At 38.9% G+C, this 17,284-nt stretch overlaps 2 protein-coding genes across 2 annotated transcripts in view; one reads left to right on the forward strand and one right to left on the reverse strand.

Moving 5' to 3' along the window:
- Window positions 1-1,947, forward strand: part of stx18 (syntaxin 18) — a 24,115-nt gene extending 22,168 nt beyond the window's left edge. Inside the window, exons 7-11 of the mRNA XM_079241451.1 lie at window positions 271-365; window positions 627-685; window positions 934-1,003; window positions 1,100-1,180; window positions 1,258-1,947. Of these exons, the coding sequence (XP_079097577.1) occupies window positions 271-365; window positions 627-685; window positions 934-1,003; window positions 1,100-1,180; window positions 1,258-1,353 (401 nt within the window). The 3' untranslated portion in view covers window positions 1,354-1,947. The remainder of the gene's footprint in view (window positions 1-270; window positions 366-626; window positions 686-933; window positions 1,004-1,099; window positions 1,181-1,257) is intronic.
- A 907-nt stretch (window positions 1,948-2,854) lies between these two features.
- Window positions 2,855-9,577, reverse strand: LOC306757610 (neuronal vesicle trafficking-associated protein 1-like). Its single transcript, XM_079242717.1, has 5 exons — window positions 9,494-9,577; window positions 9,120-9,412; window positions 8,865-8,981; window positions 4,442-4,552; window positions 2,855-3,191 (listed from the first exon to the last, which is right to left on the reverse strand). The coding sequence occupies exons 2-5, from the start codon at window positions 9,246-9,248 to the stop codon at window positions 2,991-2,993; spliced, it is 558 nt and encodes a 185-aa protein (XP_079098843.1). The 5' UTR covers window positions 9,249-9,412; window positions 9,494-9,577; the 3' UTR covers window positions 2,855-2,990.
- Window positions 9,578-17,284: the final 7,707 nt, after the last annotated feature.

Genomic DNA, 17,284 nt, shown 5'->3' on the forward strand with positions numbered 1-17,284 from the left:
AAATGCGTACATATATACATACATAGCATCACACATACATACATAAATACATATAAAGCATCACACATACATGGATACATCCATACATACATCACGGATACATACATACACACATACATACATACATGCATAGCGACACACATACATACACACATATGTGTATATGTATGTATATTTATGTATATGTTCTATTTTATTCTGGCTCAAACTACTGGTGACCTCATACATAGCAACAATAAATTTGTTTTTGTGCATCTGTATTTTCTTCAGGAGAGAAGAGCGTGTCAGAAGTCCAGGACAACTCTGTCAACCTGTGGGAGGAGAGCCGAGTGGAGGATGAGCTCTCTCCTGAGGAGATCCAGATGGTGTGCTGCTGTATTATTATTTATCCTACACGCTTTACAGAATGTGTAGATTTTTGCGAATAATATGTGTCTCTTGAATGTGGACTTATTCTTAGATTACGTTTCATTTCACAGGAACTCTTTTGACTGGCATTGAAACATTGCAAACCTAAAATTGTAGCTGATAATGCAGCTGACTTTCATATATGCTGAACTTTATGCATGACTGAACAAACATTGAGTGAGGCTCACTTTTGAAGGATGTGTTGTACTTTTATCTAGTTTGAGCAGGAAAACCAGAGACTAGTCAGTGAGATGAACAGCCTGGTGGATGAAGTAAGGTGAGTCTCAGCTGCACATAACTTACATGCATCATTCAATCAAGAATATTCAAAGACCATCTTGTGTGAATGTGTTGTACAATGTAATTAGTCAGACTTGCTGCCTGGTGATATTTTTGCTTTACTTGCCAGAAGCAGACATATTTCTTCCAAATGGTTAAAAAAATAGTTGTATTAATATGAAAATAAACATATAAATGATATTGGGTTAAATAATGGTATTCTTTTATCTTATATTTACCCACCAGGCAAATTGAGGGGAGAGTGGTGGAGATTTCGCGACTTCAGGAGATCTTTGCTGAAAAAGTTCTGCATCAAGTAAGCCAAGCTGTCATTTTCATTCTCTCACTTTGTTGCAATCTATGAAGAAGAATTTGTTATAAACTGATAATCCATTTCACATAATCCTGACAGGAAACAGAGATAGATAACATTCACCAACAAGTCGTGGGTGCAACAGAGAATGTCAAAGAAGGCAACGAGGATATAAGAGAGGTATTATTTACTGTAAAAAGTCACATCTGCAATGGAAAAAAGAAAAGATGGCTAAAGTTAATTGTTTTCTTTCCAAGGCAATCAAAAACAATGCTGGCTTCAGAGTATGGATCCTCTTCTTCCTGGTTATGTGTTCATTCTCCCTCCTCTTCCTGGACTGGTATGACAGCTAACGCAACTGCAACGGTGGACAGTTTAGCAGGAAACCATCTGGAACTGGTCCTGGTTATGACCTCAGGTCATCACTCAGACTGAATGGACACCGTGACAATTCTGCTGAAGGTTTTGCACAACTTCTTCATGGACATCATTGTGTCTCCAAGTGGAAATGAAAGTTTCTCTCTGATGCTGATCTTTTAACCCTCATTCAGTGTTTTCCACATCGACTTGATGTTTGAGTGCACATCTGTAGAGCCAAGCGGTTGTCCAGTGGATGACCAGTCAGTGCTTCTCCACCACACGAGTGTTAATGGTTTAACTTGTTTTTGCTGATTCTTTGCAAAACTTACTCGAGCATGTGATGTTTTTGCAGATGAATTTAATATTTATGTTGAGCTTTCAGAGTTAGTGGGGGTTAAAAAGCCACAGCGTATCAGTGTGGTTCAGCTTAAGAGAAAGAAACGTTGGCTGCTTCTGCTGATCTGTTCATTCGGGTTAAAATACATTTTGATCTGAACTCTGAAGAGCTGTTAGCTGCATTTACTTCAGCATCACTGAAAAGACAATAAATCATGAAAATGTTTAAACATTCAGACATAAGTTTGAAATGTGGGCACTTTATTTGAGTTCTTCGTTTAACATTATGTAGCAAATGCACTTAAATGGTAATCGTTACATGGTTTGTAAAAAGTACAGAATTAAATGACAAATACAGGAAAAAGCAACAAGACAAGCAACTACTTTCAGGTTGTTCCACTAAATCAACCTAACTAATGTCGGTGGTGACGGTAATCAGTGCGAAGCATTGCGCAATACAGTGTTTTCACTAGCAAAAACATTCAATACAGTAGCATAGAAGTTATGCTGTAGAACGTAAGACTTCTGGAGCCAGCAAATTAAAGCATACTGTGTTCACAAATGGTTCAGATGGAGAAAACAATCATTGAAAACACCACTACTTAATCTATTTTTTTTTTCTTTTCTTTTTTTGCTGGTACGTTTCTTTGAGGTCAAGCTTCACCTCTTCACTACATCATGACATTAAAACATTTCGGCACAGACAAGCCCAGTGGCAAATATGCTGCTAGCTTCACCACTTCGTTAAAACTTTACCATTTGCCTGATCTCAAGAGGTCTGACATGCTCTCTCAAAGAAGAAAGATTCAAAGCGAACTGATTGCTGTTAGTCGTGCGTGCATGTGCGATAAAACAAGCAATGCACACACAAGATGGCTCACAGTCGTTTCACAATCTGAGTACTAAAGTGAGTTCTGTTACGTATGTGTATGTACAAAGACGATGCGTGTGTGTGTCAGTGTTTCTGTGGCTTTTTCTACGTTCGCCACTGTTTTATTGTGTAAATAAATAACGACATATGCTATTCAAACAAATCATGAATCCACCAAACTAAGACCCCCCGCCCCTCCCACCCCTGTGCTGAGAATGTGTTGAAAATTTCCACATATTTCCAGCTACTGTACACAACAGCTGACCAAACTACATCAACAAGGCAGCATAGCACCTCAAGCAAGAGAAGTTTTTCTTTTTTTCACCCACAGAAAGCCACGGGACTCTGAGTTTTGCTTGAATGGCACAAGCGTATTATTTATTTTCCTGCAGCATCTGAGACCACCTCCTGATCCCGGGTCGGTTAAGCCAGCTTCTGGGCAGTCTCCGTCTCTTGCTGGGTTACCTTTTCCTCAGACATGATGGTCATCCATGGTGATACCGACCGTGTGATGGTCTGCTTGGCTATGTTGTAGTGGTTGATGAGGGTGAAGAGACGTCCACGGCCCCCAGGGCCCTGAGGGGGGAAACTGCCATACAGCCCAGCCGGCATACAGCGACCTTGCTGCTCCCGAAGAGAATAAAACATGACTCTGGTAAGCCAGCCAACATGTACAATGAAAAAGGCACAAAAGTCGACAATGATACGACTCAGGAAGATGCTTAGTTCAATAAACTGGTTGGAAGTTCAGAAATTAAAGATTGAGTGAAAACAAGAAGATGGTGCTCAGCTGTAGAGTTCATCACATCTACATAACAAAAAACCTGCATGATACAAGTACTCGTGACATAAATGAACCTTAGACTCTGATATACAATGTAGCTGAGAAGCTCAGATAACTGAAGAGACATAACCACAAACATCCCACTTTAAAATGATGTTGGACTTTGATTGCAGCAGCATTCACTGTGGCGCTGTTTCAATAAGCTTCTGCAGTGTCACACTGATTTCCATCCAACTGCAATAATCTTCCCAAAGATCGTGTACTGATGATGGGAGAGTCCAACTGTTGCACAAAGCTCCTCCAGAACATCCAAAAGAGTCTCATTAGGATTTAGCTCTGGACTCTGTGGTGGCCAGTTCATGTGTGAAAATGATGTCTCCTGTTCCCTAAACCTCTGTTTCAGAGTCTGAGCCCCATTAATCCTTTCAGTTTTTCATAAAGCACCCACTTTCAGCATCTCATTTCATGTTTCCTCTACTTGACGCCAAAGATTTGACTCTTCCTCTACAGCAGGGGTCCCTAACTCCGATCCTCGTGAGCTACCATCCTGCCGGTTTTTGCGTTTCCACACTGTGACACACCTGAATAAATGATTCATTACCAGGCAGGTGCTGAAGATGACAACAAGACTGAAGACCTACTTATTCAGATCAGCTTTTGACATTTTTTAAATAGACTGATGTGCATAATTTATAGGTGCACTATGTTTCATCTCGTTTTTATGTCTTTAGTCACTTTATCAGCACTTTTTAAATGTATTTATTTGAAAGAGACGTAGCATATTAAAACAAAAAAAAAAACAAACTTCTAAATATGCCAGATTTTGCCAAAAGACTAGTTTTCATCATGACAAGATCTTACAGAGGCTCCCAGAAAAAAAAAAAAAAAACAGAAAAGTGTGATTTACTTCTCTAAAAACAAAAAAAAAAAAAGAAAAAAAAGAAACTACCTGTGCAACAAAAATATCTGTGGTGGTAAAACTGAAAGATGCCTTCATATTAAAACTTCCTTAAAGACCAAATGCAGGTTGGATAGTTAATGGCAACCTGATCTGATGACATCGGTTTTTAATGTGAAATAAAGTTTTTACCGTGTAAACAAAGCTGTCAGGACAAGGCTGCTCGTACTGATAGACCTTGTAGACGACCAGGAACACCACACACACCAGGAAAGCCAGGGCACAGATCACCAGCAGGGTCACCTGAAGGAGACGCAAGACAGTTTCATCATCAATAGTTAAAGGTTTCCTTCCTTCCATCCATCCATCCATCGTCTTCAGTAGTTTTTACAACCATAAATAACCTCTATAACTGATAAAAGGAGAAAGTGCAGGTTAGATCAACAGATTTTTTTATTAGTATAATCATTTTAATTTATAACGCACTTTACCTTTGAATCCAAATCTCAAAGTGTTATTATGAGTATATCATCCAGTCGCCCACACTCGGATACAGTCATATGAAAAAGAAAATGGCTGTTGGTTCAACCAGCAACTGAATCAGAGCCTGTATTTCTATTTTCCCATCCTGCTTCTGTATTTTTGCAGTTTTTGTTAAACACAAACACGCTGCAATATATCAGGTTGTATTTAGCTCATGTTGAAGAACTGCGATTGACAGGATGTTTTTCAGTTTACATTTATTTAACTGTTTTTTTTTTAATATATATATATATATATATATATATATATATATATATCTTTTTTTTTTTTTTTTTTTTTTTGTCTTGTCCAGCATTTAAGCAAGCAGACTGATGTTCTGGATGCTGTGTTCTGCTGAGCAAATTTATTTTGCCAAGGGGAACTTTTATAGATGTAATGATCCCCTTGTATTTCTTGATTCTTATTTTATTTTTCTATTTGCTTTGGATAATAGTTTGTATTACAGAGTTTATGCTGCTGGACCCGACCGGAAAGGACAGGAAAGGGGCAGAAAGAGAACAGAAAAGAGAACATAAAGAGAACAGAGATTTTTTTTTTTAAATATATATATATATATATATTTTTTTTTTTTTTTTTTTTTTTTTTTAATATATATTCTGAAGTGAAAACTTAGGAATTGAATGAGGGTGTCTCATTGGTTTATTTTGGATGACTTCCTTTAAGCTTTGATGAATATCTACTGTGTTTTACTGGGTCTCATTTACACAGAGGGAGCTATGCAGGGTTCAGTGTCCTGACTGAAGGCACTTCCACTTGTTAGAGAGCTGGAGATAAAACTTCCCTTCTTCCAACTGAGGTTCACTGAACACAACACAAAATGCCTCTCACTACTGTGAGCCCATAACTGCAGCAATGAGGCTGTAAAAAGTCTTGAAAAACAAGATATTTCACTTTTCAATATTTAATATCCATCAATTTTCCACCACTCATCCCAGCTGCTTAACCTAGAAAGACCCAACCCATTAAAAATGTTTAGATAAGCCTATAGTTTTTAATATAATGTCTTTGTTTGACTCATTAACAAAATATATATATAAAAAGTACTTAATTTTTTCTCATTTATTTACATGCGATATATCATTCATTTATTTTCCTAAACACTTCATCCAATTCAAAGTCGCGGGGAAGCTGGAGCCTATCCCAGCAGTCTGTGGGCGAAAGGCAGGGTACACCCTGGACAGCCATGATATATATCATAATGTTTAAAGTGTCATCTTGTGCTTTCTGGTGTCCATTAATGGGCAAAGACAAAAATTAGATTGTGTTCCACAAGATTTGGAGCAAACTTTGCACCATAAAGTCTCAGAAACTGTGCATCATATGTGTCATGCTGGGTTCTTAGCAGGGAAGCCCAGACCTCCCTCTCCCCAGAAACATTTGCCAGCTCAGTGGGAGGCGTTCCCAGCCCCCCCCCGAGAGATATAATCCCTCCAGCGTGTAATCCCTCGGTCTCTCAGGTCGTCCCCGGGTCTCCTCTGGGAGGGACAAGCCCAGAACTTTGTGATCTGGAGAGGACACTCCACCCTTTTCTGACTGAAATGATGTTTTTAGAAATATTTAAAATAAACTGCTTCAACCTGTCATTCAATTATTAACAGAGTTGACACGGAGGTTTTTGGAATACCAGCTGTTCCATGTCCTGGCAGGAACTCGGATCAGTAAAATGGCTGGTTTGTCTAGTAACCGTGATTACACCCTTATGTACAATTTCTCTTTCAATAAAGCGGTAAATGCTTATTTTCTGTGCAGCATTTGGTGCTGGTTAGTTAAATCAAACAGTTTACTGCTTAAACACGTAAAAATAACTCACTTTCCCTCACAAGGAGGAAATCACATCCCATGAGAAGGTGTAAGCAAAATATCAGCTGTTCTAGAAATGCAAAACTGAAAGGATAGAAAATCAATTTATGCTTAGAATCATCTGCAAATAGTAACATTATTAAACTATTTGGGCCAATTAAAACCAGATCTTTGCTTAATGTTAAAGGTTAACAGTCTTGAAAGACTAAAATGCACCAGTGAGCTTAAAGCAGCAACAGTAACAGCCTGTCAGGGCTACAAGATATTCTGTATTTAGTAACTTGTCCGCTAAACGGCTTGTGTGACCATCTGTGCAGCTGAGCTGAGACCTCTCAGGGGACTTATGTAACTGCTCCTGGTGTTTCTGATTAACTAAGAGGGACAGGAAGAAATGTGGGAGAAATTGCCTGATTATTACAAAAATATGCTTAAGTCATTTTTATTAGAGACTGTAATTACTGAACTTGCAATTTAGGTAGTTTGAAGCAATATTGTGGAAATAGTCTTATAGTTGTGTTGTTGAGAAATTAGGATTCCAGTTGTCAGGTGTTTAATAACCTTACTGAAAAAATCCATGTGCATAACCACACCATGACATGTGACGACAGGGCTGTGCACATGTTCTTTAAACGTTAAAATAACTTGAAATGAGTCCTGCAATGGACTGGCGAGCTGTCCAGGGTGTACCCCGCCTCTCACCCAAAGACTGCTGGGATAGGCTCCAGCTTCCCCGCGACCCTTCATCAGACTAAGCGGTTCGGACAATGAATAAATAAATAAATTTAAATGTAACACTTGAAATGGATATCTTGTTTTGTTGCAAGTATTTTTTGAAGATTTTCAGAGTAGTTACATGTGAAACAAACCAAATTATTCTGTGATAGCTTTGTATTTACATGTAAAATCATTCAATGTGAAAAGACAAAGACATCTACAGCAGGGGTCACAGACTCCGGTCCGCCAGGACCACCATCCTGTAGGTTTTAGTGTTTCTCCGCTGCAACACACCTGATCCAGATCCATGCCTCATTAAAGGTGGAGTATGTAAGATTTTCAATATTTTCAAAATAAATTAACTAATAAAATAACTACAATCATAATTAGAAAGTTTTTTGGTTCCAGTCTGTTCATATTTGATGTGTTATTAAATTACAAGTTTAATTAATGACAAATGACAAAAAGCACTTTTTTTTTTTTTTTTTTTTTTTTACTGGTAGGCAAACATTTAAGAAGGGTCTATGTCATTAATTAAACTTGTAATTTAATAACACATCAAATATGGACAGACTGGAACCTACATGTTTAAAAAAAAAAACAAAAAAACTATCTAATTATGATTGTAGTTATTTTTTAGTTCTTTTTTTTTTTTTTTTTTAAATATTGAAAATCTTACATACTCCACTTTTAACAGCCAGGTGCAGAAGAAGACAACAAGTTGCAGAACATTTTCATTTGAATCAAATGTGTTGTAGTAGGGAAACACTAAAACCTGCAGGATGGTAGCCCTGGGGGACTGGGGTCCGGGACCCCTTGTCTGGAGAGTTCTGTGTGGCGCGAGGTGATGTTTAGTGCAGGTCTGATAGGAACCTGTGTGGCTGATTAGTGCAGTTACACAGCAGAGAAGACAGTAAAATGTCAACAAAGCACAGCAACAGGAGCTTATGAAAGGGACTACCTGCCATTAAAGGCCAGCCTGCAGGATTTCAAAGCACCAATGGGTGCTTTGGGCTTCCCTGCCTTTTAGATCTCAGAGTATAAAAGCTCCCTAAAAGAAGCCTGACAGGCCCAACAGAAGCGATGTCATCTGTTGATTTTGGACATTTAGGGAGGGACGTGTGATACGCATCGCGAACACACAGCTGTCTGGGTTTATCTATAAAATACATGTAGTCCAGTCACTCAGGAGCAATGGTGTTTTGCTGGTTTCCTTCACAAACCCGCATGCTTTAATCATTTTAAAAGGTGTGAAAACATCTATCAGCCGGGGGGATGTTAACATAGGTGGGAGAGATGGAGGCCATCGCCATGGCAGCAGCTGAATTAATGACTGTTGCAGGGTGGGGTTAAGTGAATCAGTTTGCATGATGTCTTCCTGTTAGTCCTGATGAGATGACATGAAGCAAGAGGAGCAAAGATGCTGCTGATCTTCACATGATGGGGGTGACAAATATCCTGAGATGCGGGGAGACGACTGCCTCCCCTCCAGCTTATGTGTGTGTGTGGGAGTGTGTGAGAGATATTAGAAAAGGAATATGAGACACATTATTCTTACTTTGAGTCGCTCAGATACACCTTCAATGATGCTTATTGAGAACTCTGCAATTTTAGGAGATCGTAGCTTTCCCTTCTTGTTCTCACCATCATAATCTGCCTTTGTTTTCACCACCACCTGGTCAGAAGAGAAAACATGCACAGGAGAAAATCCTTTTTTTTTTAACTTCAGAAATCAACAGAACTGGTAGAAAGACGCAGTTTTAGTCAGCTGGACAGACTTGCACTGATAAAAACAGGAGGACGAGAATCTCACCTTGTCAGGTGGAGGGAACTGCAGCTGGCTGGCATCTAACGGCGTGATGAGAGGGATGGTGTCAAATCCATCCTCAGAAACCGCCTTCCCGTTGTTTTTCTCGGCGAAATTATTCCCCAGTTTGACCATTTTCCCTGCAAGGAGAGCGCTGGTGAACGAGAAGCATGCGCACCGCGCGTGGCGACAGAAATCAAACGTGGAATTTGTCACGTTTAATTCCAGCTTTAACAGCAGCGCAAACCCAGTGATGATGATGGGGAAGATGTGAGGCTCTTTGTGGGCCACGGGGAAGCCTGGTAACCACAGAGGACATAATGGGAGCGATGCGTCGCCGTGAACGTCAAGAAGAGGATTTACCGCATCCAAACACTTACCAGTTCAGTCTGGTGCCTTCCCAGTCCGTGTTCTTCCCTCGATGGGTTGCCTTTATTCCTCCAGTTTATTGCGCTGCTGGATGCGTGTGCGTGTGAGAGAGAGACAGAGAGCGAGTGTGTGTTTGAGTGTGACGCAGCCGATTTGCGAGGAGCTGCTGCACAATATGGCCAGCTGGGTTTGTGCGTCGCGCCCCCCCATTCCCCCCCCATCCCCCCGAGCTGGATGCTGCTGCTGGCGTCTGGCTGCACTGCAAGTGATGTAAGTCCTCATCACGTCCATATGGAGATCAGCAGCTGACATTTAAAGCACATTTTCTGAGTGATGGAGAAATTTTAAAAGCAGCTTGTAAATTCAGCAACATCTACATTTTTTCCAGTCATTCCACAACATAAAAATCTTCATCATATTTACATTTCTATGTGCAAGAGCCGATTCAGTGTAGGATAATCAACATTTTCATTCACTGCTTGGTTGTCCTGAATTCATCCAGTTTTTAACCTTCCTTGTTATCAGCATTAAAGCTTGATCTGTGAACGTCCACTGCTTGTTTTTGCTGCCTCTAAGTGGCCAGAAAAAATGAGTTATTGCAGGTTTGTAAGTGTCTCTTTCGGCCGCAGTCTGTCCAGATCTATTGACCTTGTTTGCTTTACAGTTTCCCATAAATCTGCAAGGAGGCGATGAAAGAGAAAAGGGGAGAAACAAACTGCCAATCTGCCATCAGTCACGTTATGGGACTTCTGCGAGGAAGAAGATAAATGGCTACAAAACACAGTCTACCTATATGTGTATCTATAGCTGAGAAACATAATGCCTGAATATCTACATAGAAATATAAAACTGGAGCATGTGGCAGCATATTATCCATATGCTTGTTGCCAGGGTGACTAAAGTGGAATTACAGGAAGGTGCATAAATTATCTAATAAAACTTGTTCATCATAAAAAATGATGAGTTTAGAAGGACCTGCGACACTTAATCAGACTAAGCGGTTTGGATAATGAATGAATGAGCTTAGAAGGAAGCAGGAAAAGAATAATATTTACGACCTCATTCACACATGAAGTTGGTAAAACCTGCTTTGTGGACTTGGTTCAGAGAAGACAACAGCATGAAGCTGATGCTCTGATTTTCTGACCAGTAGAGATCAGCTGGTGTGTCTCCTCTCTGGACCTGAGCAGTGAAATCATCCATTCCTGGAAACAACACAGTGATCCTGCAGAGATACGTGATATCTGGGATTTTATATTTGAACATTTTATAAGTAAAAAAAAAACACAGTGTTTAAATGACAGGTAACTAAACATGGAGGACAAACCTGGATGGAGTCTTTCTAGGATCTGAATTCTGATTCTTAAAAAAAGCTTTAAACCTGCAGAAACAGGCAGAATTAGGTCACATAATGACTTAGAGGGAACTGTTAACAGTAAATCATAAAATAAAGCTGTTGTTGGACTGGTGACCTGTCCAGGTGTACCCACCTCTCCCCTGATGATTGCTGGGATAGGCTCCAGCTTCCCGGCAACTCTTAAGTGGACTAAGCGCTATAGAGAGAGAACGAATGAATAAATGAATGAAAAATGCTCTTATTTATATTGTAAACCCTTTAGTTTACCAGGTAAGTGGCATTAAGATTACAAAATCTCTTTTTCATGGGAGCCCTACTTATAATTTCCCTTACAAGCAGTAATCATTAAGACAAAAACAAACCTGAGTATAAAACATATCAAACATAAATCTAAGAGGAGAACAGAACAAGGAAAACACTGTTAGCTGGACAAGGCACTTCTGACACCTGCTGAGTTTCCCTCCCAACTCTTAAAGACATTTTTAGAAGCTCTTAGAGCAACATCTGCAGTTTTGAGTTGGTCTGGAAGCTGTTCCAGGCTGCAGGGGAGAATTTAAAAGCCTTTTATTTGTTTGTTTAGTTAACAAGGAAATTACACATCAAGGAACATTTCTTTCAATGTTCGTTTTCATCTGTTGTCTCTGGACAAGGTGCAAAATGTTAACATAAAAAATCCACAAGTTTAGAAAAATAGAAAGTTTTGCCAGATTCAGGGTGAGATTTGGTGCAAAGAAGATCAGCGCAGTGCAGACAATAGTCACCTGACTGAATCATCTACTTACCATTTTAATGACTTTTCACAGTAAAGGAGGCACATCCAAGTGTAGCAGCATGAAAAGTGTTGCCTGTGCATGAAAAAAACACTAGATGGAGACACCGGCTTACTCTTTCAGAACGTTATGCTGTACTGGAAGTTAACCAGTCTGATAATGGTGTGTTCGTGACTAAACCTTCCTAACCACCAATCCCAGCTCCATGTGTCCACCTCCTTGCCTCAGTCTAGCTTCGCTTTGATTTGATGTCTGGGACTGCAGCCTCACTATTTCCTACCCCTTTTTCTTTAAATATCTTAGACAAAAAGCGGGAAAAATACATGTTTCATGTAATTAAATGGATCCATGTCAGCTTAGTATACAAGTTGACTTCTTATCTAATAAATCCCTTGTGGTTATGTCTAAAATCTTTACAATAACTAAAGCATTAAAGTGTTGAAATAAGAATGAAAACAGCTCATAGAATACTTATGTACAGTCTCATGCTCTTAAAGAAAAGTTTATGGAGTAATGTCACAACATAATCTGAATGTATTTGCTGATTTTATCATATATATTTAATACGTACTTCAGAAGAAGTGGTTCTGAGCTACAGTGGAGAGGAAAGTGTAACTCAGCCTTATATGGCTGCGACTGCTGTGCCTTTAAAACCCCAGTCTGTTCTTGGCTCCCAGCCCAGAAAGTTTATTTCCCATTTCCCATCCAGCCACATGGACTGGGCTCCGCCACGCAGAGAGAACAAGAACTTTGCCTCCAACAGCAGCCTTAACGCAGGGTTTCTGTCTCTGACCAAAGAGCAGCGAACATCTCAGCAGAACCGTCACAGCCTGCCGGTCCTCGGAGAAGAGAGGTATGATTCACGCTGTGTGTGTGTGTGTGTGTGTGTGTGCGTGAGACAGCTCTCAGGTGCACCGTTACTCACATCATGATGTCTGCTTTGGTCAACTGTGTTTTATTGATCTGCTGACTTTTGGACATGTCTGCCAGCGGCTCCACTGAATGTGCTGCGTCTGGTTTTAAAGCTCTGCTATTGTCTTTGGAAAACAAAGCTTCTTTTCACAAATCTAATTCCTCTCACTGGTCAAGCCAGCAGTTTGTGGCATTTGTGGTGTGAGAGTTGAAGAACTTTTGGTTTTCAAAAAGCTTCCTTTGAGAGGACTTAATAAGATTTAGATGCTGATGAGTAAAGTTTGTTTCAGGTGGTTAGGCTGGCTGAATGAACGGACTGTAGAACCACCATCCGCCATGTCGTCGTAGTAAACCAGATGATGTGTTACTCTGTAAACATCCGGGCTGGTTTCTGTAGACGACACTGCTGAAGTTTCTGGATTCAGATGTTTTTGGGGGATGAGGTCACAGCCAGACACACCCAGCAGGAAAAGCCAGGCGTGGAAGAAAAGCTGCAGTCTTTGATTCGCTTGCTGGGAGGAAGCCATAGTTTCGTTGGAATTTCCATTCAGCTTTGGTCTGAAGGTGGTATGTAAACCGAGGGATGAGAGAGGATCAACTTCACACCGACACAAACCACATGACAGCTCTAATACGATTATAATAAAGAGTTTCATTTCTGAGAAGTTTTAAAACACTGCGAGTTTCCAAATAAAGTTCAGCAAACTAATTTATTATACAAGAAAAAGATGATATAGTGGGAGCTTTATGACTGTGGAATGTGTCTGGAATGTGGCTCATTTCCTCTAAGCCTTGAAGCTGAAGTTGGCTGGTCTGCAAACACGCAAACGGACACTTTTCTCTTCCTGTGAACATTCAACAAGTTGAATCTCTTTCACTTCCAATATGCCAATAATGGTCAGAGGACTGGATTCAGCAGCACAGACGGATGTGGCTGAGGCGGAAGTTTGGGGGGGGGGGGGGGGGGGGGTCAACACAGCTCTGTTTCTCAGACTTGTTACTTCTGGTTTCACGCCTCTCCCTGGACACACAGGCTGTAACTGCAGTGACAAAGTTGCGGATGACGGCTCCGCTGAAGGATAAATGAAAGTGGTTTCAGGCTGGAAAGGTCTGAGTCTGGGTCTGGATCAGCAGCTGAAACTGACACACATGACAGATTATAACTTACAAATGTGGAGTCTAGGAAGGAGTGCGACTACAAGACTGTAGTTCAGACTATTTAACAACTGAAAATGCTTTAAAATAAAAATAAAAAAAACAGAACAGCTTTAAATGTAAATGGATAAATCTATTTATATGTTTTAGCCTGTGAAACCAAAACAAACATACCAGCTTTTTTATTGCTTATGTGGCGACATTTTTACTTTAGTTTATTAACTGTTGATACAAAAAAACACCATGAAAAATAGTAATTAAAATAAAAAAAACATGAAAAAGAGCTGCAAGAAGAATAATCTTAAATAAAATGACTGATTTTATGTGACAATTTAATCTAAATACAAATTTTTAAAAAAAAATCAAATTAAATTTAACTTTCTTTGAGAATATTGATTTATCTTCTTTCACATCTTTGTCCAGATTTTTTCAAAAATGAATTACTTTCACAGAAATACATCCTTCCATAAAGTTGCAACTTTATTTATGAAGCACAAAGTGCTAAACACACAATGTGCTTTATAACGTATAAAATACAGTAATCCACCGACTCAGGAAGCTTAAAAACTTCCACTGAATAAATCATTATTTGATGGGTCTCTTTAGTTACTTCTGCAGACGTTTAACCCTCTGATGTATTATTAAAAACCAATGCCACATTTTTTCACATGCAATATTTTACTTCTACAGACACTTTTCTTTGTCCTTAATATATTTTGACTTTTTATTTAATTAATCTATTCTATAGAAATATTCATAAAATAAAATATATTTTCATATTTATATAATAGAAATAATCCATAAAAATGGAATAGCCTTTTTTGTCCTGTTTATTATGGAGATAAAGTTGGTGATTACATGTACGTGTACATACTATATTTTATCATTTTTATACTATATTTGTTTATTTTTCTGTGAGTGGCAGCGTGTTGGGTGACTCAAATGTCCACTACACCTTCCTCACTTATAAATATGGTACAAGAGCCTTTAAATAGGTGGACATGATGCATCAAAGGGTTATTTTTTGTAAAATAAAATAAGAAATTTGTGTAAGTTTTACTTGAACATGCTCAGACTTTAACACAGTAAGTAAAATAAGCCACAATCACCGACTTATATAACATAATGTTTTCTTACAAAAACAAAACTAAACAAAAAAACAAACAAAAAACACAACTTTACTGATGGTAATTGTTTTAGATATTTTGATTATTATATAATTTATGTGATTTCCAGGTGAAACCTTCATCAGTCAGAAGAGCGATGAACTTAAGTTTCCTTTATTCCTAAACATGACGTGATAGGCAAGAGGCTGCAGGATATCGACCGATACGGATGTCAGAACAACATTTTACTGCATGTTGAGATTTAATTTAATTTAGATGCATATATTAAATTCAGACCGATTTAAATGAGCTAATTTCATTCTAATGTAATTTTAATTAAGTCCAAACAATCTCCAGTTCCTGACTCACCCAAATGTGTGATGTCATGATGACACGTTTGATTCTGATTAAACTTATTTAGATTAACACAATTTTAACAAATAAAAAACTTTTTAAATTAAACTACATATGATTAAACATGTTTATCTACATCCTACATGTGCTTTATCTCAGTCATGATCATGAAAAACCTTTCCCAGCTGAATTCATCCCATCATTATTGTTCAGAAACCAGAAGATAAGCTAGTCTGCACGTCTGCAGACGGCAGCAGAGGAAACCATGACAAGGCTGCGCCTGTTTTCAGAGCGCTGCAGCTAATCCGTGTACAACAAACGTAAATAAGAGCAAGACAATCCTCCCCTTTTATCAATCAGCTCTAATCTCAGCCATCAACACCGGAGGGAAGATTTAAACATATCTCTGTCAGATACAGGACACACCTTTCTTTGCCGTTTGATGCAGGTTAAAAATAAAACTCCACATGTTAGTGTGTAGCAGAACGAACCCAGTAGTGCAATGTTTGGCATGAAAAAGGGCGAAACATTTGATACAGAATGGCTGAAAAACAGACATGTGGTGACTAAAATGTTCTACATTCATTTAAACTGCAGGTTCTTCAGTGCAAACTACTTGCTAAAATGATATTTTATGAGTTATCTCCCCTGTTTTATCTTTACACTGTGTCTCAAAGACTAAACAAAGAACTTGTTTGCACTTGCATGTGACAGCTTAATGCAGGGAACCGCTGTGGCCTCAGGAAGGATCACATTTTTTCACTGTGAACGATGTTAAAAGTACTTTCTTACTGCTACTTTAATATGCACCAACACTGCTTCTGGTGCAACTTCTGCTCAGCTGGAAGAAGATAAACTCAAGATGGCCAAACACGTTAAGAATTCAGCCACACTCGTGCAACAGGTAACAAACAGCTGAAAATCACAAATGGAAATCATATATAGCATTTGTTAAAAAGAAAACTTGTAAGAATATTGCCATGTTGAGTAAAGTTAAGCATGTGTTCAATTATAAGGCAATGAGAATTTTTTATTGTGTTTTTTAAAATTTGTTCAAATCCTTCTCAATTTAAATTGAAATATAAAGAGTACATTCTAAAACTGTATGCAAAAAACTGATAATAAAAAAAAAATAGAGTATTTCATACCGGTTTTGTTCTTAGTGTTTGCTGTAGATGATGCCATCCAGTTGGTTTACTCTGAAATGAGGATGGGGTAGGGTTTAGAAGATTAATTCTTCTTCCTACTCCAATTTTCTTTTCTTTTTTACATGAAATGTACTATAATGGTTGTGTAGTAGTTGTTGTAACTCTGGAATATTATTTTCTGTTGTTTTTGGATATGCCAATATATTATGGAAAAGGGAATTAGAAAATGATGAAATGAAATGAAAACAAGTAACTAATCTGTTATTATTTACAATATATCAATAAAAACAGATGTTATTGATCTGAAACAGTAACCTGTTTGTGTTCTATTAAATTTGCTGGCAAGGACAGGAACTGGTGAAGCAACAATACTTCAACGCTTAGAGCCAAATACAACTTTATCTCATGACTAGCATCTTTTTTATGGATGTGTTTCTACCCACAACCTGGCAACACAGCACACAAGCCAATCCCTCCCACTTGCATTGTACTAAAACAGTATTACAGAGTTAAGATGAGGGAGGAGACTTCTGAGAGCAGCAGAGCAGATGAGGGAGAACCCACCTGTCAAAAGCTATCCAAGCAGTCCACCGCTGTTACCTGCTGACCTGTCAAGAGCTGCAGAGCAAGCTGGCCGGCTGAAGGAACCAGTAGTGTCTGTGGGAAAATCATCATGGGTGGCACAATAAGTCAAAAGAAGAGCAGCAGGAGGGCAAGTTCACGGAGTTACAGCAGCAACGTTGCGTGAGTTGACTCACCTATTCCATGACATGCAACGCCTTTCCAGGAGCCATTACTGAAACTTCTTTCTTCTGGCGGAGGTGATCCTTTCTCTGGTTCTTCACCACATATTTAAGCAGTAATAATGCAACAGTAGACTTTATTTTATGTATAAAAAGTCATTAAACGTCCTTCACTTTCAGTTTTCCAGTTTGCATTTAGTGTGAGACTGTCCTCTGTTCAAGCTGACACTCGCACACACATGCAAATATTCACACAC

The sequence above is a fragment of the Telmatherina bonti genome (assembly GCF_933228915.1).
Source record: "Telmatherina bonti genome assembly, chromosome: 6".
In the NCBI taxonomy this organism is placed as follows: Eukaryota; Metazoa; Chordata; class Actinopteri; order Atheriniformes; family Telmatherinidae; genus Telmatherina; species Telmatherina bonti.